General features: G+C 53.5%; 10 protein-coding genes across 10 annotated transcripts; 8 read left to right on the top strand and 2 right to left on the bottom strand.

The window, feature by feature from the left end:
* Nucleotides 1-214: 214 nt before the first annotated feature.
* Nucleotides 215-1645, bottom strand: PG997_006814 (uncharacterized protein; the record flags this gene model as incomplete). Its single annotated transcript, XM_066811129.1, has 1 exon — nt 215-1645. The coding sequence occupies one exon, from the start codon at nt 1643-1645 to the stop codon at nt 215-217; it is 1431 nt and encodes a 476-aa protein (XP_066670052.1).
* A 688-nt stretch (nt 1646-2333) lies between these two features.
* Nucleotides 2334-3434, bottom strand: PG997_006813 (uncharacterized protein; the record flags this gene model as incomplete). The annotated part of the gene is made up of 1 exon (XM_066811128.1): nt 2334-3434. The coding sequence occupies one exon, from the start codon at nt 3432-3434 to the stop codon at nt 2334-2336; it is 1101 nt and encodes a 366-aa protein (XP_066670051.1).
* A 6582-nt stretch (nt 3435-10016) lies between these two features.
* Nucleotides 10017-10282, top strand: PG997_006812 (uncharacterized protein; the record flags this gene model as incomplete). Its single annotated transcript, XM_066811127.1, has 2 exons — nt 10017-10153; nt 10234-10282. 2 exons carry the CDS (start codon nt 10017-10019, stop codon nt 10280-10282), a joined length of 186 nt encoding a protein of 61 aa, XP_066670050.1.
* A 26-nt stretch (nt 10283-10308) lies between these two features.
* On the top strand, nt 10309-11241 carry PG997_006811 (uncharacterized protein; the record flags this gene model as incomplete). Its single annotated transcript, XM_066811126.1, has 2 exons — nt 10309-10374; nt 10441-11241. The coding sequence occupies 2 exons, from the start codon at nt 10309-10311 to the stop codon at nt 11239-11241; spliced, it is 867 nt and encodes a 288-aa protein (XP_066670049.1).
* Nucleotides 11242-11740: 499 nt separating this feature from the next.
* On the top strand, nt 11741-12385 carry PG997_006810 (Exonuclease; the record flags this gene model as incomplete). The annotated part of the gene is made up of 2 exons (XM_066811125.1): nt 11741-11779; nt 11855-12385. 2 exons carry the CDS (start codon nt 11741-11743, stop codon nt 12383-12385), a joined length of 570 nt encoding a protein of 189 aa, XP_066670048.1.
* An 809-nt stretch (nt 12386-13194) lies between these two features.
* PG997_006809 (phosphoglucomutase/phosphomannomutase) lies at nt 13195-15210 on the top strand (the record flags this gene model as incomplete). Its single annotated transcript, XM_066811124.1, has 5 exons — nt 13195-13247; nt 13400-13497; nt 13569-13772; nt 13844-14857; nt 14918-15210. The coding sequence occupies 5 exons, from the start codon at nt 13195-13197 to the stop codon at nt 15208-15210; spliced, it is 1662 nt and encodes a 553-aa protein (XP_066670047.1).
* A 490-nt stretch (nt 15211-15700) lies between these two features.
* On the top strand, nt 15701-16510 carry PG997_006808 (Enoyl-CoA hydratase/isomerase; the record flags this gene model as incomplete). Its single annotated transcript, XM_066811123.1, has 1 exon — nt 15701-16510. The coding sequence occupies one exon, from the start codon at nt 15701-15703 to the stop codon at nt 16508-16510; it is 810 nt and encodes a 269-aa protein (XP_066670046.1).
* A 1664-nt stretch (nt 16511-18174) lies between these two features.
* On the top strand, nt 18175-19313 carry PG997_006807 (NAD(P)-binding Rossmann-fold containing protein; the record flags this gene model as incomplete). Its single annotated transcript, XM_066811122.1, has 3 exons — nt 18175-18192; nt 18216-19081; nt 19181-19313. The coding sequence occupies 3 exons, from the start codon at nt 18175-18177 to the stop codon at nt 19311-19313; spliced, it is 1017 nt and encodes a 338-aa protein (XP_066670045.1).
* Nucleotides 19314-20699: 1386 nt separating this feature from the next.
* Nucleotides 20700-21797, top strand: PG997_006806 (uncharacterized protein; the record flags this gene model as incomplete). Its single annotated transcript, XM_066811121.1, has 1 exon — nt 20700-21797. One exon carries the CDS (start codon nt 20700-20702, stop codon nt 21795-21797), a length of 1098 nt encoding a protein of 365 aa, XP_066670044.1.
* A 1665-nt stretch (nt 21798-23462) lies between these two features.
* Nucleotides 23463-23933, top strand: PG997_006805 (uncharacterized protein; the record flags this gene model as incomplete). Its single annotated transcript, XM_066811120.1, has 1 exon — nt 23463-23933. The coding sequence occupies one exon, from the start codon at nt 23463-23465 to the stop codon at nt 23931-23933; it is 471 nt and encodes a 156-aa protein (XP_066670043.1).
* Nucleotides 23934-24516: the final 583 nt, after the last annotated feature.

Below are 24516 nucleotides of genomic sequence, written 5' to 3'. Positions count from 1 at the left end.
TCCATCCTGGCAACCAGGCCTAGGTCGTCGCATCTGCTCGTTACCTACCAAGTATAGTTACCCCTGAAGGCAGGTAGGAGCAGATGATTACTTCCCCTTAAGAGTTCCGAAGGCTTACTTACAAATAGCCATTCTATCTTGAAGGGCCAACCTACTCTACCGTCACTGGAGCGTTTTCTTTCCTCCCAGGGCCGAATGTACCTACGCATGTATGTTACCAAGTCATCCACGAAATATCTTCCATCTTCACCTCCACCTCCTTCCTCTTGACTTGAACCCCAACCTCGACCCTTCGCGTCTCCATCTCCCCAGGTTGCGGCATGAGAACCATTGTCGACGACTGCGGACTAATAATCACCTCATCGCGCGCCGCGGCCACGCGATCCCGCATGACGGGGTCCCCCTGTCGAATCAACGCGTCATCCGGGATCATACCATTGTTGCTGTTAAGGTTATGGCCATGATGGTTCTGCTCCACGTACCGCGCAAAGAGCTCCTGCGGAAACCCGGTCATCTGGATCTGGTGCGTGATGTCTGCGTCTTGCAGCGCGAGACAGCGCTCGAGCGAGGCTTGGCTCGCCAGCGCGGCGGCGGGGGTCTCGGGGGCGATGCAGCGAGGGATCGGGGGAGGAGACAGCGGGGTGGACGGAGCTGACAAGACAAATGGGTTAATAGTCGAAGAACAGGAAGCGGCCGTCGGAGCGGGCGAGACCGGGCATACAGCCGTTTCAGGCGCCAAACTCGAGTCCAAGTCACTACTACCACCATCGTCAGTACCGTCCTCTAACACCACATCAGGAAGCGGCGGAAGCAGCGCCGCGTAATCCACCGGATTGACCCCTACCCTGCGAGGCACATGATGCTTCTCAAATACCCCCTGCCCCTCCGGCGGCCTGACAACCGGCCTCTCCACATTCCGCACGAGCTCGAACCCGATCGACCAGACCCCCATATCCGTATCGACCCGCGCATACCCCGGCCACGCGAGCTTGGGATCCGGCATTCGCCCCGGCCGCGGCGGACACAGGCCGTACTGCGCGTTGCGGTCCCAGACGCGGGCCAGCTGGCCCAGGTAGAACGCGATGTACTGGTACTTGCGGTCGTTCTCGCGGTAGCCCCTGCGCGCCCACCTGAACCATCCCTGCCGCCGCGCCGCCGCGTCTGCGGCCTCGGCCGAGGGCTTGAGCTTGGCTCGGGTCATGGCCGCGGCGTAGTGCGGGCCTCGCTGGGCGACGCTGTGCAGGTCCGTGCCGGCCTGGAAGAAGTCCCAGCGGAGCGCGACGAACCACGGCTCCTCGTTGAATTCAGGCAGAGGCGGGAACGGCGGGGGGGCCATGTCGACGTCGCCATCCTTATCGGCCGCCGTCGTAGGCTCTTTTCTCTGGTGATAGGCGACATTGTTGGGGCAGTCGCGGGGTTCGAAGGCGCCGCACATGGGCGTCCGCACGAGACGGCAGCACTTGCCATGCCAGGCGCACTGGCTCGCGGCGTCCACGAAGACGCCGCTACACGGCGCCAGGCACAGGTTCCGCGCGGGCTCGACGTAGGGGTTCCGGACCGTACAGTCCGTCGCCGGGTTGAGCGTACACAGGGGCCGGGTTTCGTGCCCAGCGGAGCAGTGGTGGGTAAAGAGGGTTAGGCACATGATAGAAGATTTTCCGAGTCAAGAAGTGGCAAGATTGGATATACGACCCAATCCGTCCTGCTAGGACGTCGCCAGGCGACCCATTTAAGCGTATCAATACCAATTCTAGCCTTCACACGCCATATGCCAGCCTTTGAAGGCCAGCTGAACAGGGCCTTTGAGATATTCTGTTAACTATGGTGGGGACTCGATAGACAATGCCAGAGAAATGCAGCAACCCTTTGGTTTCTTTGTTGTCCAAAACCTGTGAACAAACAAGATACAAAACACAATGCTATTGTCCTATTGTAACTCCCTTCCCTATCCAACCTCTTGGGTTCATGCAGCCAGCCAAACTATAGGAATATCCAACCGGGTAAATAGTAGCAGTAAACCAAAGGATAAATGATTCCCAGAGAGGTCTCCCCCTTCATCTAGATACCACTGAAAGACCCTTGAATGCAAAAACACCCCTTGTGCGTTTACCCTGGGTATCACTGAAATTCTGCCCTCGAACAAACGCCGTTCCCTTGAGTACTCGTCGTTCTGTCTTGCTGCTTCATCTCCCGCTGCTCCTTCTTCTTCTTCTTCGTCATCATCAGCTTCATCGTCTTCATCATCACGCCCTGCGCGTTTCGCTCTTCCAGGAATCCACCCTGGCGCCTCATCCTCGCGCCTCCACCCACTGGCTGACTGGGGCCGCCAATGCTCATGTGGTGATGCTGTCGTCTGGAAGACCCTTATCTTTGCGCTCCTCCTGCAGCATGCGGATGAGCTTGTTGATTGTGCCGCCGTCGCGCAGCTTCTCTACCTCCTTAACCGCCTCGTCCTCTTCCATACCTTCGGCGATAAAATCCTTGATCTTATCCCATATCACTTTGCGTCGCGAGTACCAGGTTCGACCCCGCGGCTCGGGCCGCCATCGCGATCCCCAGGTGGCGTCCAGCTCTTCTATGGCGGGCTGGCCATCCATGCCCTCTCTGTACTCCTTCCAGACTTCCTCCACCGTGCCGACCGTTCTGTAGTCATAAGCTGGAGGCCCCGGGGTCTGGGGCGCCTGCGCTGAGGATTGTTTCGGTAGCAGCCGTGCGTCGCTGTGCGTTTGTAACGGAGATTGCGGCGGGGGCCTTGTCGGTCGGTTGGTCATAGAGGCTGGCGGTCGTGGAGGACTCGACTGAGGCGCCTGGGGCGCAATAGGCGGAGGAGCCGGAGCGACGGGAACTCGAGGCAGCCGAGGATGGTCTCCACCAAACGGGTTTGGGGGCGAGGACTGTAAATGTGCGATAGCGGCTTGATGTGCGGCCGACTGGCCATTGTAGAAGGCGGCCAGGCTGCTCCGGAGCTCGTTTAATTGGTGGGTGATGCTCTCGTACTGCGCGGATATGCTTGCGACGTATTGCTGATGCTGGTTCTGGACCTGGAGGATGGTGGCCATGAGTTGCTCGGGGGTCCTGCCCACCAGCTGGTCTTCGGTGATGACAGCGGGCATCGGAGGAGCGGGCGCATGGGCAGGACCCGGCGCCAGGACATGTTGGTGAGGGTACTGAGGAGGAGGAGGCTGGTGGTGGAGGGGCGGCGGAGGTGGCGCCGGGGGAGCGGTGGTGGGAGTCTGCATTATTGAGGCGCCGGCCAGGCCAGCACCAGCGGCAGAGCCAACGGAACCTTTGGTCGCATGTCGCTTCGTGGGCGTGGAAGTGGCGCCGGCAGCGCGATGCAGGTCGGATGTGGCCGGGCGCTTTGTCCCCGCCGTCGAGCCTGGGGTGGGTAATATACCTTGGCCGCCAGATGTCGCTGATGGCGAAGGCAGCATTGCTTAACCAGCGAAGGAGGGGCCGGGGAAAAAAGTGCAGCGATAGGCAATCTAAAATAGAAAAAAGAACGATGTGACTGTCGAGGGGGGCGGGTTTTGCTTAATATGCTGGTTAGGCCAGGGTCCCGAGAAGTAGGTAACAACCAAAAAAAAAAAAAAAAGGCAAAACGGGAAATAAAACAAAAATAACAACGGGAATCTGGGGTTAGAAGCAAAGAAAGAAAAAAAGGGTACGTCAAGCCGAAGAATCGAAGTAGAGGTAACAGGAAATAAGCTGGCCGGACTGGCCGGACACTTCCAGAGTGAGTGAGACGAGGAAACAGGACGAGGGACTTGGAGCAGAATGGGAAAAGAGTTGTCGAGTTAGGTTCAGAAAAAACCCGAGGATTTCCAGAGGACTGTCCAGAGGGCAAGGCCAGGCGATACGACCAGAGACATGGGATGGAATGGGAGGAAAGAGAGTGATCAAATGTCTTGTCGGGCGCGCGAGGTTATGCACAAATATGCATCATCCATGTACGTACAGTCAATCAGAGACCTGCAGCAACTGTACATGTAACCACCGGACGTCGACTTTGGAGGTCACCTGCGCCGTCACTGCTAGACGTTACTTGACTGTTGATCTTCTACTGCCCACTGGCTAGCGACGACTGGTGAAGCGAGTAAGACTGTGAAAAGCGCTGACGACGCGGGGCAGCAGCAGACGCCGCCATAGTGGGAGGGAACCTCGAACTCACTCACTAACCTAGTCGAGGGAACACACACAGCCAGCAACCACCAAGACCGATCTGCCCGCCCGTTGGATTCCACACAACCACCACCACCTCCTTCGACCACCCACCCATTTTTTTCCATTAAGGCATTGATTGCAAGCCCCAACGGGCCAGTCAGATCGTCCCCCTCCCGATGGAGCCGTTGCGTTACAGAGTGAGACAAGCAACAGGCCCAGAGAGGCCCAAAAGCTCAGTTTCCTAGGTTTGCCGTCACGTGACCAGTGTGGCTTAGCCGGTCTTTTTGTCTTGTCCGTGACGTGTTGACACATTCAGAGTGAATGAATGACTTGTGCCGTCTGCGACGTATTAGTAGCGACTTGTGACTACGAATCGATTTTTTAGGCCCGAGTCTAATAGGATGGGGTCATGCAGGTCTTCAAAATAATCACTCGTCATGTTTGTGTCTACACATTCCCGGATCGCTGTGTCTTGCCCGAAATCAGGCTGGCTCGGGGTTTGGTGGCTATGCAAAGTGCCAAAAATCAAGTTCATGACATGGCTTGTTTGCATAAAAAGCTGGTTTGTCGCAAGCCGGCATGGCGGTAGCACTGCATCGCGCCAGTACTTGGGAGGAGCCGGGTCGCCAATTACTGCACCTAGGAGCACGTAGTCTGCGATCGACGTAATCTAGAACAACAAGAGTTCCAGATGGGAGAAAGAGATTCTCAATATTACAGGTTAAATCAAGCTAGAAATGCAAAGTACAAAGGGACGGGGAAAACAAAGCAGGGGGGGAAAAAACAGCTCGTGCCCTGGATCGAACAGGGGTTGCCAGAAATTTTGACGATTAATCAGAATCTGGAGTGATAGCCACTACACTACACAAGCCTACACAGCATAGGTATCGATACGATATTTGGATAGCTGCTACTACATATTATGGCAGCTCCATTTTATTCTTATTAAACCAGCACCTCCAAAAGGAGTACAATTGGACCCACCATAACAGTTCTCTTCTAATTATGCACACAATACCAGCACGTAGCAGAGAACTCTTATCGTCACTTCAGTGAACAATTCATTGCCAAACAACTCCAATAGAAGCGAGCAACTGCGTAGATTCAAGCCGATCGTACATATCTAATTAAAAAGCAAGACGATTGACCACGTGTGGCTGAACGAAATCGCCAGTGTTTCCTATCATGCAACAGTACCTTTGACTCATAGGCCGACTGAAAAGCTTCATGACGCCAGTGATGGAAAACCCTGCGTGTTATCAGCCAAGCACGCCGCCCCCGGGTAGTTCACAGCTGCTGCCTTCCTCCATGAAACTGTACAATGATGCAGGCGTCATTCGGAGAACGATAGCGACGACATAATATTCGCGCTGATATGACACCTGTATGGGGGTTATACTATACGCTATTATGTAGCCAGCTTTCATCGCATCTTGGTACTTTGATATAGTAGGCTGGTGGGCAATATCCATAGACTCGACACTGTGTAACTTCATGAAGCTCCAAGAGGTATCAGGGCCACAGAAGTTCGATGTGCTTCACATCTTGGTTAGCTGATGGGGGTATGGCTGAAGGACTCATAGATCCAATCTTTCTTTCTCGACTATTGGGGCTACCAGATCACGTAGTTGAAAAAGAGAAGGTTGCAGGGTGTATAGTAACCAGGGTCTTTACGGGTAGTCAAAGTTTGTCGTTACCATTCCCACGACGCCGGCCTCTTTGGAGATCATCTGTGGCATGTGATGGTAGTTTCGAGTTCATCCATCATCCGAATGGCCAGGATCTTTTAGAGGGTCTTTGATCCATCTTGCACTCGAATATTACTTTATTGCTGTGACGATGGTCACGAAACGGTTCGAGATAGTAAGAACAAGGGGGGAGTCGTCAGCCAGACCACGTGCAGCTTGATATCTGCGTATAATTTTCTTCTTATCTGGTCAGATCTGGTAAACTTGCCGCATATCCGTCCAGTGGCGGAAGCAGTATTCGACTTCGTAAGCAGACGCATTATCTTCCATAGCAAGAGGAGGTCGATATTTTTCATGGCAAGGCCACTCCTGTTTGGTCCTGTCGTGTGGTTTCCGAGAACATATCGTAGTATCGTACTATTGTTCATAGATAACAAATAGCTCCTGGGAGCAATCCCTTTTCTTACTCTGAAAATACAAAGCCAGCCTATCAGAAACAACAAGCTCATAACGAGCAGGGTACCCCAAGTAACTACGGTCTTGTGAGTGTAACGGAGAGTATCTTATTCCAGATTCCAGGGACGGGGACTTGGGGTAGTGACTTCGATTACCCACAGCCGAATGGCATGATGATTTGATGTCCCCATACAAGGTGGTATGATAATTGCAACTCGGCCCAGAGGGATCTCACGAGAGCTTTCCCAGATCCGGACATTGTCGCCTTCGTAAAGGAGATGAATGTGGTTGTTTCTGTGGGTTCGTGGACGCCTGTCTGTATCTGCGACATATACGCGATGAACCCTCTCGGTTCCGGCCATCAGGAAGGGGTGTAGAGACTAGAGAGTGGCTGGACGCTAGCTGGGTATAACACTATACCACTGGGGAAACATCGCCCCCAGAACAGGTCGGAGACGGCCCGATTCACCCGCATCTGTGTGTGAATACCCTATTCTAGAAGATAACCCTCTCCCCGTAACCCCCTACGGAGAATTCTTGCAAGTAATAATGACTAGACATACAAAACCAGAGTAGCGTAGCTCAGGTAATATTATCCGTGCCTGAATAAGCGGCGGGTAAGCAGACCGAATTCGGGTATCTATGATAGCAAAATTGTCGCCGATGGGCTGGATGAACTGACTACTTACTTAGTAGACGAAGACCCGGGGCTGAGGTTTTCCCTTCTCAAGCTCCGGATATTCGGATATAGATCGAGCACGCATACCCCCCTTGGCTAGGGTTCATGGTTGATATGTACTGCATGTAAATCCGTCCAGGAACGAAAGCTTGACCGAAATAAGGGGGCCACCGAATGGTACCATCTTACCCGATCGTACCTACATAAGGGGCTACCCCAGGACTTCGCAACTATAGCCGGGAGGTGGATATCGCACTTGCCTGGGGACCAGGGAGGAAGGCGTACGATATTATCAATAGCGGCCTCACTGACGCTGGGGTAAAAGATCACCCGTCGATGGCTTCTGTGTGTTCGATCCAAATTCTAGTGCTCGAATCGCTCCAAGAAGGGAGGCCATGCTTGCTTTGTGGTGGTGATAAGAAACAAGACTTCGAAGCCTCGTGCAATAATAACTGGACCATATTGACTGTGGCAAATGTTCGCAGCGGCTCAGCCGCTTCGCGATTCTAGGCATTTTGGGTTACTGCTGACCCTTTCCTTGTTCCTTTAGTCATCGATTCAGTCGTTAGGCTAATTGTACGGCTACTGAGTAAGCGTTTTTCTAGTCGTCCATTCCTTCAGCACTGTTTGAGCTGCTAGGGCTTCTTAGTCGTTGAGCTGGTCCAGCCGCTAGAACCCCTTGCCCAGCTAGTCTATCTCTCTTATCCAGCTGATTAGTTGCCCAACTATCGCCAGCTATCCCACTTGCTACTCGCTCGACTATCTTCAAAATTTCTCAACTGCTGGAATGTGATCGAGATCTCGCGCCATTATGGTACGACGACGACGACAACAGCGACGACACTAAGAAACGTGTGAGAAGTAGCCCACTCACAATACCTTGCTAAAGCGGGTAGATGGACTGGAGCTAGCTGTCCGCTAGGACAATGCTTTAGATATCAAATGAGGGCTGAACGTAAAGACCTGTGCTGGAGTGATAACACATATATTAGCTGAGGAGATTTTTCGCAAGGGGTTTCCTGAGTCGTTATAGCCCCCTTTAAGAGCCGCGGATGATCTCCCGTCAACTAAACCATGGGCCATAGTTGAACGCACTATGGGTTTCTAGAAAAAACATGCAACTGCAAGCTAGCATCGGAAAGGATATGAACCCCACTCAGCTGGACGTCAACATCGCTGTTCTTAAGTATTTCAAGACCAGTTCTGAAAAATTACGTGATGGTCACTTTCGGGGAGCAGAAAAGGGCGTCTAATAAGGGTAAAATCCCCGCGTATAGGCAGGCCACGCCGCTCTAGTTATGTTGCCCGACGTGCTTATGCAAGAAGCTATTGGCAATAAACAATCTTCTGCAATCTGGGGAATTAAGAATCCGTGTGCGTGGGGAAGAGGAGCCCAAGGTGGTCGGCGAGATCGCCGGCCCTTCTTCCCCAACATGGAGTAGCAGTATTGGCTCTCTCCGGGGTATGGATTGGGTTGGTTCGGATCACCAAATCAAGCACACATGGCGAGCATGGGTGTGTTGCAGTCAGCTGCAGAGTATCAGGGGTGCATGTCGCGAAAAGTGTCTCAACCATCCGGGCGGGCAGGGCGGCCGGCCTTTGCTTCTTCTTTCTTTTTCATAACTGCCGAGACCGAACAGACTGCCGGTGTTTGGAAGGAATACAAGGTATGATTTCGTTGGATGGAAGCTGCAGGAGATGATCGCCATTTCTCGATGGAGGGAGGCAAGGAGGGGAGGATCAAAAGTGCATAAATGCCAATATCACATAACCCAGCCCACGCCACACCTGGCATCAGACTTGATCCCGATTTTCGGCTCTCTTTGCGAATGCCACGCGGTGGCGGCCACCCGTTATCACGCGAGATGCGTTCTGAATCGACAGTGTTGTGCCGCTTCGTTCCGCGCGCGCGAGAGAGGGGCTGAACGGGGGGATGGGCCATGGCTTAATGAGGGTGGTATTGGCAAGCGGATTGGCTAAGAGGCGTAGCGTGCGCTGGAGAGATGCGTCGCAACCCATTAAATTAGCTAGCTGCCCAAGACCTTAGGGGAGCTTGCTTAGTAGTTACCAGAACCCTGGGACCTGCTGAGCTTTGCGGTGGATGTGGATGTGGATGTGAGTGTGGGTGGTATTGTCGTCTTATCCCGGGGCCCCGTCTGGGGAATGAAGGAAACCACACCATATACGGCGGATGGATATCCCCCCAAGCTAAGGGAAACCAGCAGCAGGCAGTCTCCAACACACACACAACATTTGCGCGGTTTTTAACATCTTGAATTGACCATATCACACCTAGCACTGCTCACCCAGTGGACAGGCATGACCAAGGGCTAAGAACGCCATGCCACGCTATTCCGGGATACAAGGTTTACCTCACCCAAAGCATCGGGAGATGAGCATCGCTCACACTCACAAAGTCGCGACATGCCCTTTCAACTTGTTTGCCCTTGTATAGAATCTCGCTCGGGCAGCTAGCCGGGTGGCCCGAGATGGTGTATGCTGCTTCTCGGATACAGGCACAGGCCTCAAAGGGCTTTCGCTCGAGCCTCGACGTCGACGCAAACATACAACAGCCGAGGGATACCCTGGTTGGCTCTGTCGACCGAACGCAGAAACGAACCCCAATAATGTGATCGGTTGCGCAGTAGCAATCTAACGGCGCCCTCTAAGTCCAGGATCTAGACTCCTGCTGCTTCCTTTTACGGGTTTTCACACGCAGTGCCCCATGCAGGGTCCTGGGTGTGAGGACCTTTCCTGTTCGCTCGCTTTCGGGCGCCCTCGCTAGCAACGTACCTGCGTGCCCCTGGCGTCCACGTTAGACTAGCCCAATAACGGTTGCGACCTTCGACAGGCCGCCACAGGGGGTCAGGAGCCATCCACCGGTTCCCCCAAGCCTGAGGTATACATACTCCAGGGCGACCCGATGCATTACACCGAAAAGAGAGAGAGAGGGCTCTGTTCTTTCCCCAGACGATGATCATCACAAGTGCTTTTCATCGGCCAGAATCTCGGCCTAACCCATCGCCCCAATGATCCTACCGTCCCACGATGGCGAATCCTGGCTTCAGTCACGGGCGACTGCTGCCACGGCCGACCAGGCCCTGTCGAAGCCTCCCATTGTCGACCAGGTCGGCCTCGTCGTCGAGGTTTGGTCCAATGGATTCTGGTAAGCAGTCACTCGATAACTGATGTTATCGTGAACAATATCAAACATGCTTCGGAAACCAGCAGCTAACATCTTGATAGTACGCGCTCAACCTGCCTCTGCCACGCGAAGGCGTATACTGACCGGTGAACGCAGTGCTCGGATGTCTCATCATCATGTCGTTCCTTACTGTCGCCAATATGAAGAAGGGTGTGCTATTGCATAAGCTCATTCTTCTCGAGGTACGCATAGTGCCGAGCCACAACTACAACGTCCCTGTCGGCGGCTGACTGACCACGGTGATACAGCTTGTCCTGGGATATTGGCAAAGCTTTTACATCTTCTTCCCCGACCCCTTATACGCATGGGTCCTGTCAGTGGGCGCGATACCACTGAACATCTCTTGGTCGATTCACAACGTCGTCGCCTGGATGAAGCTGCGGCCCTTCCTATCCAAATGGCAAAGCCGCATCTTTATCGGCACCATCATCCTCGTCCAACCATACTGGGTCGTCGAGATCTTTGCGAACTTCGCCTACTTCCACGGCATGAACGACATGTTCCTCCGTACGCGGCCGTTCGAGGCGCTGTTCCGCGACCCGTGGTGGGTGATTGCGTGCATCCTGCTGATCCACAACATCCGGAAGCGGTACGAGATGCGGTACTCGCACGTGCTGATGGCATCGGCCAAGTTCACCGTCATGCTGGCGTCCATGTTCATCAGCATCGTGTTCATCGTCGTCGACATCCTGTCCGTGACGGACGCGTTCAAGAACTTTGCGGCCGTGGGGCTGAACCCGTGGTGGAAGCTGGCCATGATCTTCAAGTGCCTCACCGACTCGGTCATCCTGGACGACTTCAAGACGACGCTCGACCGGCTCTGGGAGTTCCAGATCGCGCGCCTGACGAGCTGCGAGGTGGGCGGCGATCACGAGTTGCAGGTGCGGCCGACGACGTCGAGCCGAACCGAGGGCGGACACGAGACCTCAGTACGATCCCAGTCCTTTTCCAAGCATGGGGCCGAGGCGTCAGTACGAAGCCAATCCTTTTCTAAACATGGGGCCGATGCGTCAGTACGAAGCCAGTCCATTTCCAAACATGGGAATTGAGGGATGGGCCCTCTATAGGGAATTGTTCTTTGTTTTGTTGTTTTTCTTCTTGCTGGAACCGCAAACCTTTAGCGCAAAGGCAAAGGCGGTATCCATGATTGACGAGAGCCATTGAGAGCCCGGGCTCACCAACACATGTACATGTATTGAACATAATACTAATTCATACAAAACGTCGGGCCGTTTACTATGTAACGATATATAAATCAATCAAAATCAAGTAAAAATCATTTGATCTCGGGGCAGAAAGGGCCGAATTGAAGTTGAAAGCGCTCCATTATGACACAGGCATCTTCAACTGCTACAGAAAGTGTCCAGTTGGCAGTTGGCCTAATGTTTTTAGCCTTGTAATTTGCTTGGTACAGTGAATGCAGGGCCACTTACCTGGGTCGGCAACGTCCATGACTCCTCGCCGTGAACGCTCATCTACGATAAATTTACGACGACAAAATTATATATCAGCAAACATCATTTATACAACAACTGAATCTATCTCAAAATGTCGACAAACGATGCACTAGTATGGATTGATTGCGAGGTGAGAGCTCCCGTGGATGGAAGCTGGCTTTTTACATGAATGTCCGACATGCTGAACCAGATCTGGCGCTTGTAGATGACGGGGCTCGACCCCGACAAGGAGGAGATTATCGAGATCTTCTGCATCATCACCGACGGCAACCTCAATGTCATGGACGAGGCCGGCTGGGGCACCGTGATCCACCAGAGCAAGGAGCGGATGGACATGATGGACGAGTGGTGCACCAAGACGCACGAGAAGACGGGCCTGACGGCCAAGGTGCTGGCCTCGACCGTCACGCCCGAGCAGGCCGCCGACGAGCTGCTGGCCTACATCCAGAAGCACGTGCCCGAGCGGCGCGCCCTGCTGGCCGGCAACAGCGTGCACGCGGACCGGGCCTTCCTGCGCAAGGAGCCCTACAAGAAGGTCACGCGGCACCTGCACCACCGCATCCTCGACGTGAGCACCCTCAAGGAGGCGGCCAAGCGCTGGTGCCCGCGCGAGGTGAACCGCAACGCGCCGACGAAGCAGGGGCTCCACGAGGCCAGGCAGGATATCCTCGAGAGCATTGAGGAGGCCAGGTACTACAAGGACGTCATATTCCAGGGCAAGCCGGGCGGGCAGTAGATAAGCAGCCCGCATGCATGGCGGGTTGTTACATCTGCTCAGATAATAAAGCAATGAAACCAAATCGGTACGTTGAAACTCAATCGGCTTAGCATCGTGAAGCCGAGCCTCTTGGAAGTCCTGCCTCCCTTTTCCGTTGAGTGTCAATTTGAGCAGGGTGGGGGATCTAGACCGCCACCTTTGGTGGTCAGTACCGGAATGGCTTGCGACGTGGCTCTGGGTGGGTGTGTCAGGCAAGCGTTGCGTGGTGGCGGATTCCCTGGGCTTGGATTCGCCAATTCAGTGGCTGAAGGCGGGAAGCGATAGCGATACCTAGATCTAGCCCATCTTGTTGACATGGGCACTGGACGATAGAGATGATAGATGGATATGAGGATGAAGGATGGCACACGAAACAGAACACCAAGAGTCCATAGCATCAAGTAAAGTGATATATCCAGAATATACATCACGTATCATGCATAACCGCGACAATTCTCGCCGCCACATCAAAGCCGTCCAGTCAAGAAGACAGCTTCCTCAACACCATTTGGCGGGATGAAGTCATTGCGCTTGGGGGAGTGGTTACCCCACCAGAGGTCCCAATTGCCAATCAGCTAGGGAGCCCACTACACGAGTGCTGGTGCTATTTGCTACTGCATTGAGGACCTGAAGCTCCCCTCACTGTTTCTCTCAGGTAATAGGAGCTTGTTGATCCTGCTCTTAAGCAACCGGGCCTCCGTCATTCGTGTTCCCATTTATTTTCCTTCCTCCCTTCTTCCAACATCACCACCACTGTTGCTGTACAATTCGATTCAACAGACTTCAAAATGAGCGTCCAAACCGTCGAATTCAAGTCCTTTGCCGACCAGAAGCCCGGAACGTACGTCTGATCTTCCCTCCCCCTTAGCTACCCCGCCGTCCATCGTCTCAACAAAGCTCCACCACCGTCACCGTGACGCTCCACGACACGATGGCCGGGCTTGTTGCTGCGTGTCTCTATCTCGACGCGTGTCGCTAACAGTACTGATGCAGTTCGGGTCTTCGCAAGAAGGTCAAGGTCTTCCAGCAGCCTCACTACAGTGAATCCTTCGTCACCAGCATCCTCCTCTCCATCCCCGAGGGCGCCCAAGGTTAGCTGCTTTCCCCTGGCTGGGCTCGCCGGCCATCCGACTCTTCTCGACGTATACCTAACCTCCCCTAGATGCCTTCCTCGTCATTGGTGGCGATGGCCGATTCTACAACCCCGAGGTGATCCAGCTGATTGCCAAGATCGGTGCCGCCTACGGCGTGAAGAAGCTGTTGATCGGCCAGAACGGTATCCTGTCTACCCCGGCCGCCAGCCATGTCATCCGCAAGCGCAAGGCTACCGGTGGTATCCTTCTGACTGCCAGCCACAACCCCGGCGGTAAGTTCTCTCTGCCTGTCCAATGTCTTCCTGCCTATGCCCTGCCGGATACTGATAGCACGAATTGCCAGGCCCCACCCAAGATTTCGGCATCAAGTACAACCTCGCCAACGGTGGCCCCGCCCCCGAGTCCGTCACCAACAAGATCTACGAGGCCTCCAAGACCCTGACCTCGTACAAGCTGGCTGATATTCCCGACGTCGACATCTCCACCATCGGCACCAAGACATACGGCAGCCTCGAGGTCGAGGTTATCGACAGCTGTGCCGACTACATGCAGATGCTCAAGGACATCTTCGACTTCGACCTGATCAAGAAGTTCTTCGCCAACAACAAGGACTTCAAGGTCCTGTTCGACGGTCTGCACGGTGTGACCGGCCCTTACGGCAAGGCCATCTTCGAGGAGGAGCTGGGTCTTCTCGGTTCCACGCAAAACTGCATTCCCTCTCCCGACTTCAACGGTGGCCACCCCGACCCCAACCTTGTCTACGCCCACTCTCTGGTGGAGAAGGTCGACAAGGAGAGCATCCCCTTCGGAGCTGCCTCCGACGGTGATGGTGACCGCAACATGATCTACGGTGCCGGTGCCTTCGTCTCGCCCGGTGACAGCTTGGCCATCATTGCCCACCACGCCCAGCTCATCCCCTACTTCAAGAAGCAGGGTGTCTACGGTCTTGCCCGCAGCATGCCCACTTCCGGCGCCGTCGACCTGGTGGCCAAGGCCCAGAAGCTGAACTGCTACGAGGTGCCTACCGGTTGGAAGTTCTTCTGCGCCCTGTTCGATGCCGACAAGCTCAGCATCTGCGGTGAGGAGAGTTTCGGTACCGGATCCAACCACGTCCGTGAGAAGGACGGTCTGTGGGCCGTTGTCGCATGGCTCAACATCATCGCTGGTCTTGGCGAGGCTCACCCCGACACCAAGCCCAGCATCAAGCAGATCCAGGAGGACTTCTGGAACACCTACGGCCGTACCTTCTTCACTCGTTACGACTACGAGAACGTTGACTCCGAGGGTGCCAACAAGGTTGTCGGTGTTCTCCAAGACCTGGTTGCCGACCCCAAGTTCAAGGGCAGCAAGATTGGTGGTAAGTCAAGAGATCCAGCCCCACTCCATCCGCGACAAAATACTGACAGTAATATTCTAGACCGTACTGTGACCGACGCCGGAAACTTCTCGTACACTGATCTCGACGGCTCTGTTGCCTCCAACCAGGGCCTGTACGCCTGCTTCTCGAGCGGCAGCCGCATCGTGGTCCGTCTGTCGGGTACTGGCTCGTCGGGTGCTACCATCCGTCTGTATATCGAGCAGTACAGCGACGACAAGTCCAAGTATGGTCTCGATGCGCAGGAGTTCCTCGCACCCGAGATCAAGTTCGCCACGGACCTGCTCAAGTTCAAGGAGTTTGTTGGCCGTGACGAGCCCGATGTCAAGACCTAGAGGACTGGAGAAATGCCGTAAAAACACAGTAGATCCTTCATATACCTAAACAAATACCAATATTAATAAATGATGAAGGAAACCAACCCACTGCACGTTTTCTGTCGCTGTCAGACTTGAATGCCCCCTGCTGCTGAGGTCAGCTCACGTTTCGCATGTGATGCTCGGACGAAAGTGGGTCTAGTAGATGTGGAATGCCGATGGCCGACGACTACCACCTTGCCTTGCATGAAATAACATTCCCATCAACGGAACATACTTAAGATACTGCAGCCCATCCTTCACCAATCATATTCCTGTTATTGATCCCGTATTCGATCTTCTAGCAGCAGCTTCAGCCTAGAAGACAGATCCAAAGTGCCTATTAAGGGGTCACGCACGGTCCACATATCCAACGGGTCATTACGCCTACGCGCTTCTGAGACGAGCCCCTTGATTCACCGGATTACACTTTGCAGCCCTGCAGATCCGACTGCCCAAAAAGAAAGACATGGCGTCCAAAACCCACTTCACCGTGACGATCCCGTCCATCCCGGGCCACGTCGGCGGCACCATCACCTGCACCGAGCCCGCGCCGCAGGTGTACCTGCTGACCCTGGCCTCGCCGCCGGACAACCGGCTGACGCCGCCCCTGTGCGCGGCGCTGCTCGAGGCCCTGGACCGCGTCGAGTTCGGCGGGCTCCCGAACGGCGTCCTGGTCACGACGTCGGCGATGCCCAAGTTTTACTCCAACGGGCTGGATCTGCAGCTCGCCATGGGCACGCCCGGGTTCACGGAGGATAGCCTGTATCCGCTGTTTCGCCGGTTCTTGACGTACCCGATGCCGACGGTGGCGTTGGTGAATGGGCACTGCTTCGCGGGCGGGCTCATGCTCGCGATGCATCATGATTACCGCGTGTTTAGCGGCGGGGAGCGCGGGTACATGGCCGTCAACGAGCTCGAGTTCGGGGCGCCGCTGTTGCCGCCCATGGCGGGGATTTTCCGGGAGAAGTTGAGCGCGCCGGTGTACCGGACGCTCGCGCTCGAGGCGCGGCGGTTTGGGGGCAAAGAGGCGCTCGAGGCGGGGATTGTGGACGTGCTTGGCGGGTGGGAGGATGGGGTGATGAAGTTGGTGGAGGGGAGGAAGTTGACGACCAAGGGCAAGATGGGGGTGTATGGCATGTTGAAGGAGGAGATGTATCGGGGGCAGGTTGCGTTGTTGGATGCGCGGGGGAGCGAGGTGGTTAAGGCGCCGGTGCTGATGGAGGCGGAGAAGAAGAGGAAGGTGGAGGGGACGAGGAGGGTGAAGGCGAAGTTGTGAGGTTCTCTTTCTGGAGATGAGAGGGGGGATACATTGGTGTATTGTTGTACGTTCTTGCCTGTGTAAAGAGGTCATTTGTTTTGATATATTCGAGGACGTAAGTCCCCAAGTCCTATCGGATATCTTACGTTCACCTCCTATACGATTTGCATTCCATCCTGCCAGATGTGAACCCTAAAGATATTGTCATACACATGAATAACTTTGCATGGGGCGACATCCCCGACGACGTTGAGCTCACTGCGGTGTACCCGTTCTTATACCGATCGTGAGGCATGTAATATATGCCCAGGAAGCCAATTATATACGGATTACATTTTATATACTTCTGCTGTGCAGAAACCATCAAGCAGGAGCTTATTATTCCACGGTCTCCTTTGCCGGATACAGAACGAGTTGGTGAATCAGCCCGGGATCGCAATAGACTGGACCGACTTTTCGAATTGCCCAACAATTACGAACTGCAACGTCCTAAAATCAAGGGGGCCTTGACGAAGCGCAATACCGTATCCATGAATCCCGGAATCCTAGGCCGGGAAAGAGGACAAGACGCCAGGGTAATGGGGCCGAGATAATAGGTCTGGCCGAGGATTGATCGGGTATTTATATATTAGTCATATTAAAGCCACTGGACTACTGCGGTCTATTTGAGCTACACAAAGCCATCTACTGCGTTTGTTTCTCGCCTGGGCGTAGGTTCGGACTCTGAATAGGGGTTCGTTATACAGGCACGTTACTGGCAGCTGAGCAACGTCCTGGTTCACGGCTAGACATTGGACAAATATTCATTTCAAACCCCCCATTCAACAATATCAAGCTTAGGCCCACGGGGCACGCATAAGTATGCTTATGACGAGGCGCGGCACTCGCAAGCCAGCCATACATGTCTTCTCCAGCCCCTCGATCTGGCGTGAAACAGGCGACGGCTGACCCGCCCAACGGTACTCGTAGTCATATAAGTGTCATCTCTGAATCATGTTTCCGTCGTAGATGCTCGATGTTTCGCCAGGAGGCCAAAGGTTTACACGATAGGCAAAGCAAAGAGCCACAGACTCGTGGTGCGGGTCTCGGGAGAAGAGAACTCGGACATCTTCAGGCTCGACTTGATGTTCTTTGAGAACTGGTATGCCTGCGAGGATTCGGTCGTCACTCAGGGTAAAAAAATCGACATCATTCAAATCATGTGTGTAAGTACAGCAGGGAGAGAAGCCATATATGTGGACCTCAATCATTGTTGGCTGTGTAACACGCAACGTGCCTCCTAAGTAGGTATGGTCTCCGTAGGTAAGCACAGGTAGGGTAGCATATCACACTGTGGTTGGGAGGTTGGCAGTTGGCAGTTGGGACGAAAATACGGTTATAATTGGACGTAAGGCCGAATCACCCCTCCCCAATAGCGGGGCATGGAGTAAGGGGCAGGCAGGCAGGCAGCTGCAAGAGGTAATTTAAGACATCACCGTAGGGCAGCAGCTTTCTTTGGTCCTTAGATATCATGTAGCTAGGATGTATCCAACTACATGCATTACTGAAGTACATGCATCATGCCCTGTCATATGAATGTTGCCAACCAGACTGGAATTTCTGGCACCGTTGGGTAGTACATATTGCATCTGCCTTGACTCTCCCATCAAGCTCGCGCTCACCTCTCTACTCTCTCATCGAAGATGGCCCCCAAATTTGATGTTACTCCTCAGAAGGAGGGTAGCGTACCCTCATATCTCTATCGCTAACTCTTCTTCACTCCTCAACAAGTGACGGGGTCAGGCTTGAGGGCAAAACCGCAATTGTGACAGGCTCCAATTGCGGACTTGGCCTCGAATGCAGTCGCCAGTTACTGGATTTGGGCATCTCCAGGCTTATTCTCGCAGTCAGGAGCCAGAAACGAGGCCAAGCTGCTGCTGCCGACCTCTCGCGCGAGAGGAATCTCGCGGGCCGCAGCATCGAGGTCTGGGAGTTGGATTACCTCTCCTACGACTCAGTTCGCGCCTTTGCAGATCGTACAAGAAGCCTCGAGAGGATAGATTTCGTCATCCTCAATGCCGGCAGCCTCCCGGCGAAGCAGACCCTGCACCCCCAAACCGGTCATGACGAATGCGTCCAGGTCAACTGCCTATCCATGTGCCTCCTGCTAGTCTTGCTCCTGGATGTCATTAGGACCAAACCAAACAGTCAACCCGCTCGCATGACCATCACCTCTTCCGACGGCGCTGTCTGGACCAAGTTCAGCGAGAAAAAGCAGAAGCCTCTGCTTTCAGCACTCGATAAGCCAGCACACTGGAACGCCCTCGATCGCCAGTTCCTTACCAAGCTTCTGGGCCAATTCTTTGTTGCCAAGCTCGCCACCGTCGTTTCCCCCTCCATGGCCGTCATCAATCTGGCGACACCCGGCATGGTTCACGACTCCAATATGAACCGCGAGACAAAGGCTCAACTGGCGAGCAAAATCGTGGAGCCGATCCGACGGAAGCTGGGATACACTTCTGCCATGGCTGCCCGTCTCATCTTAGACGCGGCAGTCAACCATGGTCCAGAATCACACGGCCAGTACCTCTCCGAACAGAAGATTAAGCCGTAAGTCTGTCTCATCTTAACCCTCTCGATCTTCTTTTTTTTTTCTTTTTCTTTTTTCTTTTTTGGCATACTCGAACTAATACACGACGCCATATGAAGCATGGCACCAATCATTTATAACACTGAAGGAGAGGCGCTGAGAGATCAGATATGGGAAGAGACATTGGCAGAGTTCAGCTTCGCCGATATAAGGAACATCATTGATAGGTTCAAGGGAATTAACGAGGCCTGAAAGCTGGTCCAAGCAGCCGACGGCCAAGGTTCGCCTTCATTGTGCCTGCTTTTCTGCATACGGGATTGTTTTTGTCTTATTCAGTACTTACCAGTAAAGTTGTAATGCGCTTTCCCCGTAAACATGTCTCTTTTCACGAAGAACTTTTGAACAATACTCCTCCGGAACCTATCCAAGTTCTCGGAGTGGTACACAGTTACAAAATATTTCAGCAAGTTTTGTCTCCCCAAAAGGGAGTGAAACAGCTGTGCTGCCTCTAGAGGAAAGCTCGCACAAGGGAATCCCCAGGCCCCCTTGACGAGGAACTGGGAGAGCTTGAAGTGGTAGCGCCGCAGGCCATATAACCCACCCTTTACTACGACCATATACAACACCGCTAAAGGTCAAACTGGAGTTCCAACACGGAGTGGATAAAGGTCGTAGAACTCAGCCATTAGGTAGAAGATGCTCCTCTGATCCCAAGATCGCATGTATATTAAAGAATAAATGGATGGATAGGTAGCACGTCTCATACCCCTCGGGAGGTTAAAGCGGTTGCGCCGCTTCCTAGACTTTAAACAATACAACAACAAGAACAACAGGCCGGCTGGAAGGTACTCAAAAGGATGTGAGGATTCTAGACCGGCCATCTGGAACCTACCGGGCATGATATGTACGATACTCAGCTGGGTTCATCCGTCAATGGACCAGCTACGTCACTCTATAATTATCGCAGAAGGCTCCTTCAAAAGAAGGTTATGACTGGTGCGGATTGTCCGAAAGCAGCCTTTTTCAGCTGCTGGGAAATATCGGTGTTGCCTTCTCCATGTGAACTTTGCCCTGCTCAGGCCGACTGACGCAAACGGAAGTGGAGAAATCCAGATTGACGTAGTATAGTGGGCTGTTACTTCATCCCAAACTGTATGGATCTTGAGCAAGGTGAAGTAAGGGATTCCTTTCAAAAGCTTCTAACAGTCTCGAGAGCGAAAGGCGCGTAAAAACACACCCAGACCACGGCTCATGTTCCGGTGGCTGGCGGGAGGGTTCAGACTACGGATTAGCGCGAGCAACTGTCCTATAAATAGCGCCTTGCTAGGGTGTTTGATGTCAGTTACGATGGGCAGGTCGAACATATTAATGAGCTGCTAGAGTGGCAGCATCACCAAATTTGCCTTTGGTGGAGGCTTGGCGCTTCCCTCTAGTCTACCTCTTCGCCGTCTTGAAATCTGCCTCGAAACAGCTCTTGGTATAAAGCGTTGTCGGGAACCTTGGCGGGCCCTAGAAGGATATGATGTTGCTGTTAGTGATCGGTTGCGTTGGTATTGTTCTGTATCGCCAGCCAGCTGCCCCTGCGGATCGCAAGCTCGAAACGAATCCGCGAGAATTTGCGATATATAATCGGTGAATATGTGGACACGGCATCCTATACTTCACGGGCCAGCGGCAAGGGGCGTCGTCATTGCTTGTGTCCTTATTTTCTTGTTTTTTCAGGTACACAGGCTAGGGGCTGCGGACAGCCTTCAGCTGCCCTCCTTAATAAAAACACATTTCGCTTCACCATCTACGCAAACGGGGAACGAGAAAACATCGATCGCCCCTGATAATAATAACAACTACAATAATGATGACATCACACAGGAGACGATACCGAAGAAGATCTGGTTCAAGCTGGGGCCCAAGGGCCTCAACGACAACACCCGCGAGTGGACCGAGACCTGCATCCGGCAGAACCCCGAGTACGAGCCGCGGTACCTGACCGACGCCGAGGCCGACGCCTTCGTCAACACGCGCTTCGCCCACCGCCCGGACATCGTGGACACGTACAACGCCCTGACGATCCCGATCCTGAAAGCCGACACGCTGCGGTACCTGCTCCTGTACGCCGAGGGCGGCGTCTGGTTCGACACGGACGCGTCGTGCGAGGGCATCCCGATCGAGGACTGGGGCGTCGCCACGGCCGGCCGCTCCAACGCGACGCAGACGCCGACCGAGCGGCTCCGCGCGAACCGCGCGCGCGCCAGCCTGATTGTGGGTTGGGAGTTCGACGTCGGGCTCGACTACGAGTTCGAGCGGCAGTTCGTGACGTGGGCGGTCGCGGCGAAGCGGGGCGCGCCGCGGCTGCTCGCGGTTGTGGACGACATCGTGGCCGGGGTGCACGCGGCGGCGGCGAAACAAAACGTGTCGGTGGCGCGGCTGAGCATGCAGACGATCCCGGACGTGGTCAACTTGACGGGGCCGATCCGGTTCGCGACGAGCGTGCTACGGACGCTGGGGCTCGACAGGGGCGGCGGCTACTACGGCAAGAAGGCGAAAAAGTACCATGGGTTGCTGGAGCCGGCGCTGGTCGAGGATGTGCTGATACTGCCCGGATACGCGCTCGCTAAGTCGATGAATACGTACGCGGCTAAGGATCAGGATCGGGTCGGCCCGGCGCTGGTGGTGCATCATTATGCTGGGTCATGGAAGAATGAGTATGGAGGGGAGAGGGTTGGGGGGAGGAGGTAGTCGGGTGTTGATATATGTATTTGCACTGCATGGTTCTTTACTCATGCTTATTTTGCCCTTAGGATACCCACCATGAGGGAGATCTTTGCTGAGACAAATTCGAAAACTCCCTCTTTCTCTCGCGGAGCAAACTTGATTTAAGTAAAAGCATGCCACGCCCAATTCCTTAATCCGGTTCAGTTTGCATGTGGACTTCGCTCTATGGCCTCCTCTACTTACATAGCCCCTAAGTATCATCCATATCTTCATCCATGTAATGGACACTGCTGGTCTTGATTTCGCTGCTGTACGAGACCGTTTGGACATCAGTGACATGGTTAATTGCTTGTATGGTAGAGTACACATGCGATCAAATGCTTGTTAAGGTTCGATGATACCATATAATTCGAGCTGATAAGATCCAATACTTTTGGGACCAAGGTTCCTACATGCAGATAATCCACCACGTCTGAACCAACCCAACATTCATCATCAGGTGCTTTTCCCGAGGCCCTGGTACCGAGATCGATACCCCTTCGGGCCGCACCCAAAGCCTCGGGTGCAGCCCCCTAGATACTTTCGGGACGGTTGCTGATAGGACAGAGATTCGGCCATATTCCTCTTTCCAGTATGTGTTTCGTGGCCGATTACTACTCTGACCTTCTGTTGGGGACTTTTGTTGCAGGTGTCGTTCCTGAGCCACTCAGCATTGCCATCGTTGTTTGTCGGCCCCCTTTTCGGTTGGCCAGCCGAAAACTGCAACGCTATCCATTTTTGGCTTTCAATAAGATTCATGGTTGGATGATAATTCAATCTCGCAGCTTTATTATGCAAACAATGCTCTTCGGGGCCGAGCCGAGCCCGCTTAGCTGATAGCTTGATGTGACCAATGCCCCCATTTTTCGTTGGTCAGACGAGATATGCAATACTACCTTATAATACAAACAACAGAAGCTCCGCCAGACACTTTTTTGAGATGATCACTATCGTCAAACACGCGGGAATCGAGACACCATGATGTGCGTTTCCGGGATACTGTGACAAGGGCTTGAGGGGCTTGGATCTGATTCAGCTAATATTTGACTATGGCACTTCTGGGGTCTCTGGTTCTTTTCTCACTCAAAGTGAGGTCGAGTGTGAGGTTTATATATACATCGTAGGGGACCTTAAGGTCCTTCCTTCCTTTATTTTCTACCCTTAGGCGCCGTAGCCCTTCCGGAATGTAGGCCCCAGTTAGGCCGATGCTGTATGCTAGTTGGTTCTGTAGAGTGATTGTTGGATCTGCGTGTGATAGATACAATGACGAGCGCCAGTGCCTCAGAAAACATGATAACATCGTGAGGTGTCGTCCGGCCTCAGAAGTTGTTGGTTCAACCCCTAAAGGGCATGTATTTCGCCACGCAGTGATGAACCCCCAAGTCTAGGTTATGGGAACATCTTGACAATATACAATAATTGGGGTAATACGACGTGCAGCAAACAAATCCTCGTTGTTGGTCTCCTCGCGGGATGACTTTGTGCTCCAGCAGGTATTGGATATATAAATACTGACGTTTTCCACCGAGCATTCCCTCGTGTTCCCTCTGTTCCATCATCATCGCACCCAAACACACAAGTTCCATCTTCCATCATTGAGACACCTTCCACCAAAACCCAAACAGCCCATAGACAATACCAGGAACCACGATGAATAACGCCTTCACCCAGTTCCTCACCCTGTCCATCGCCCTGGGAGGGCTCATCGGAAGCGGCAACTCTGGTCCCATTCCCACACCCGAGAAAGCTGATGTCATTGGTTCGACCGTCAAGGGGCAGTCTAGCAGCGCCGCGCCCCCTATTGCAAGCAGAGACATCAACGCGATCACCGCGGATGCCAAGGACGGTCTGGCAAAAGTAATTCAAGACCTTTACGCCGCTATTGCCAATGCCACAGACGGCTACTATCTTGAAAATGCCAACGACGAGCCCCTTATCACGGCCAAGGACATCAACGCGGTTACCACCAATGCTACAGATGGTCTGGCCGACGTGATTCAGGGCATCTTTGCGGCTATTGCTGATTCCAAAGACCATCGCACTGCTAATGCCACGGACGGTGGGAACGGCGGAGCGTTGGACGGATCCATGGGCACGACTGGACGAGGTGGCTACAACTAGGCTCATGCTCTTCATTTCTAACATGGTTCATTGGCCTTATTCGGATTTGACGGTGTGGCTCACTGAGGTGATCATTATGGGGCAAAACGGACCTTCCTTCCTCTTTTTCTGTTCTTTTGCTCTTGTTTTTTCTCTTTTTGGAGGCAACTCAAAGGCCTGTAGAAAGTAACTTACATTCATTTCTTCCCTAAGTGTAGGCAACGAACTTTCCATTTGGGGAATTTATACAGCTCATGTTTTCTCTCTTGATCAACACACGTGACAGGGAATTATGTAAACCACAGTATTGATACGTAGTCCGATGTTGACTGGACACAAGAAGCCTCTGATTCGACCATCTCGTCCATGTCCCTATATACGTAATATTGCATCAGCTCCGAAGAACACTTCCAGCCATGTACGACTTTATTACTGGTACCATCTGGTTTTGCACCAGGACCAAGACAAACTACTTTCGAAGCAAACACCACGAAGCAAGTACAAAGATATTGGAAATATGATTTTCCCACACGGATAGCGTGTCTGTCTGTAGCTTATCAGTACGCATCCACATTTCAGCTGACGGGGCATGAAACACTATTTC

Source organism: Apiospora hydei, assembly GCF_038363865.1.
Source record: "Apiospora hydei strain CBS 114990 chromosome Unknown utg000005l_segment0_segment0, whole genome shotgun sequence".
NCBI lineage: Eukaryota > Fungi > Ascomycota > Sordariomycetes > Amphisphaeriales > Apiosporaceae > Apiospora > Apiospora hydei.
The sequence above is the reverse complement of the archived record's forward strand: the minus strand, read 5'-3'. Positions and strand labels throughout refer to the sequence as shown.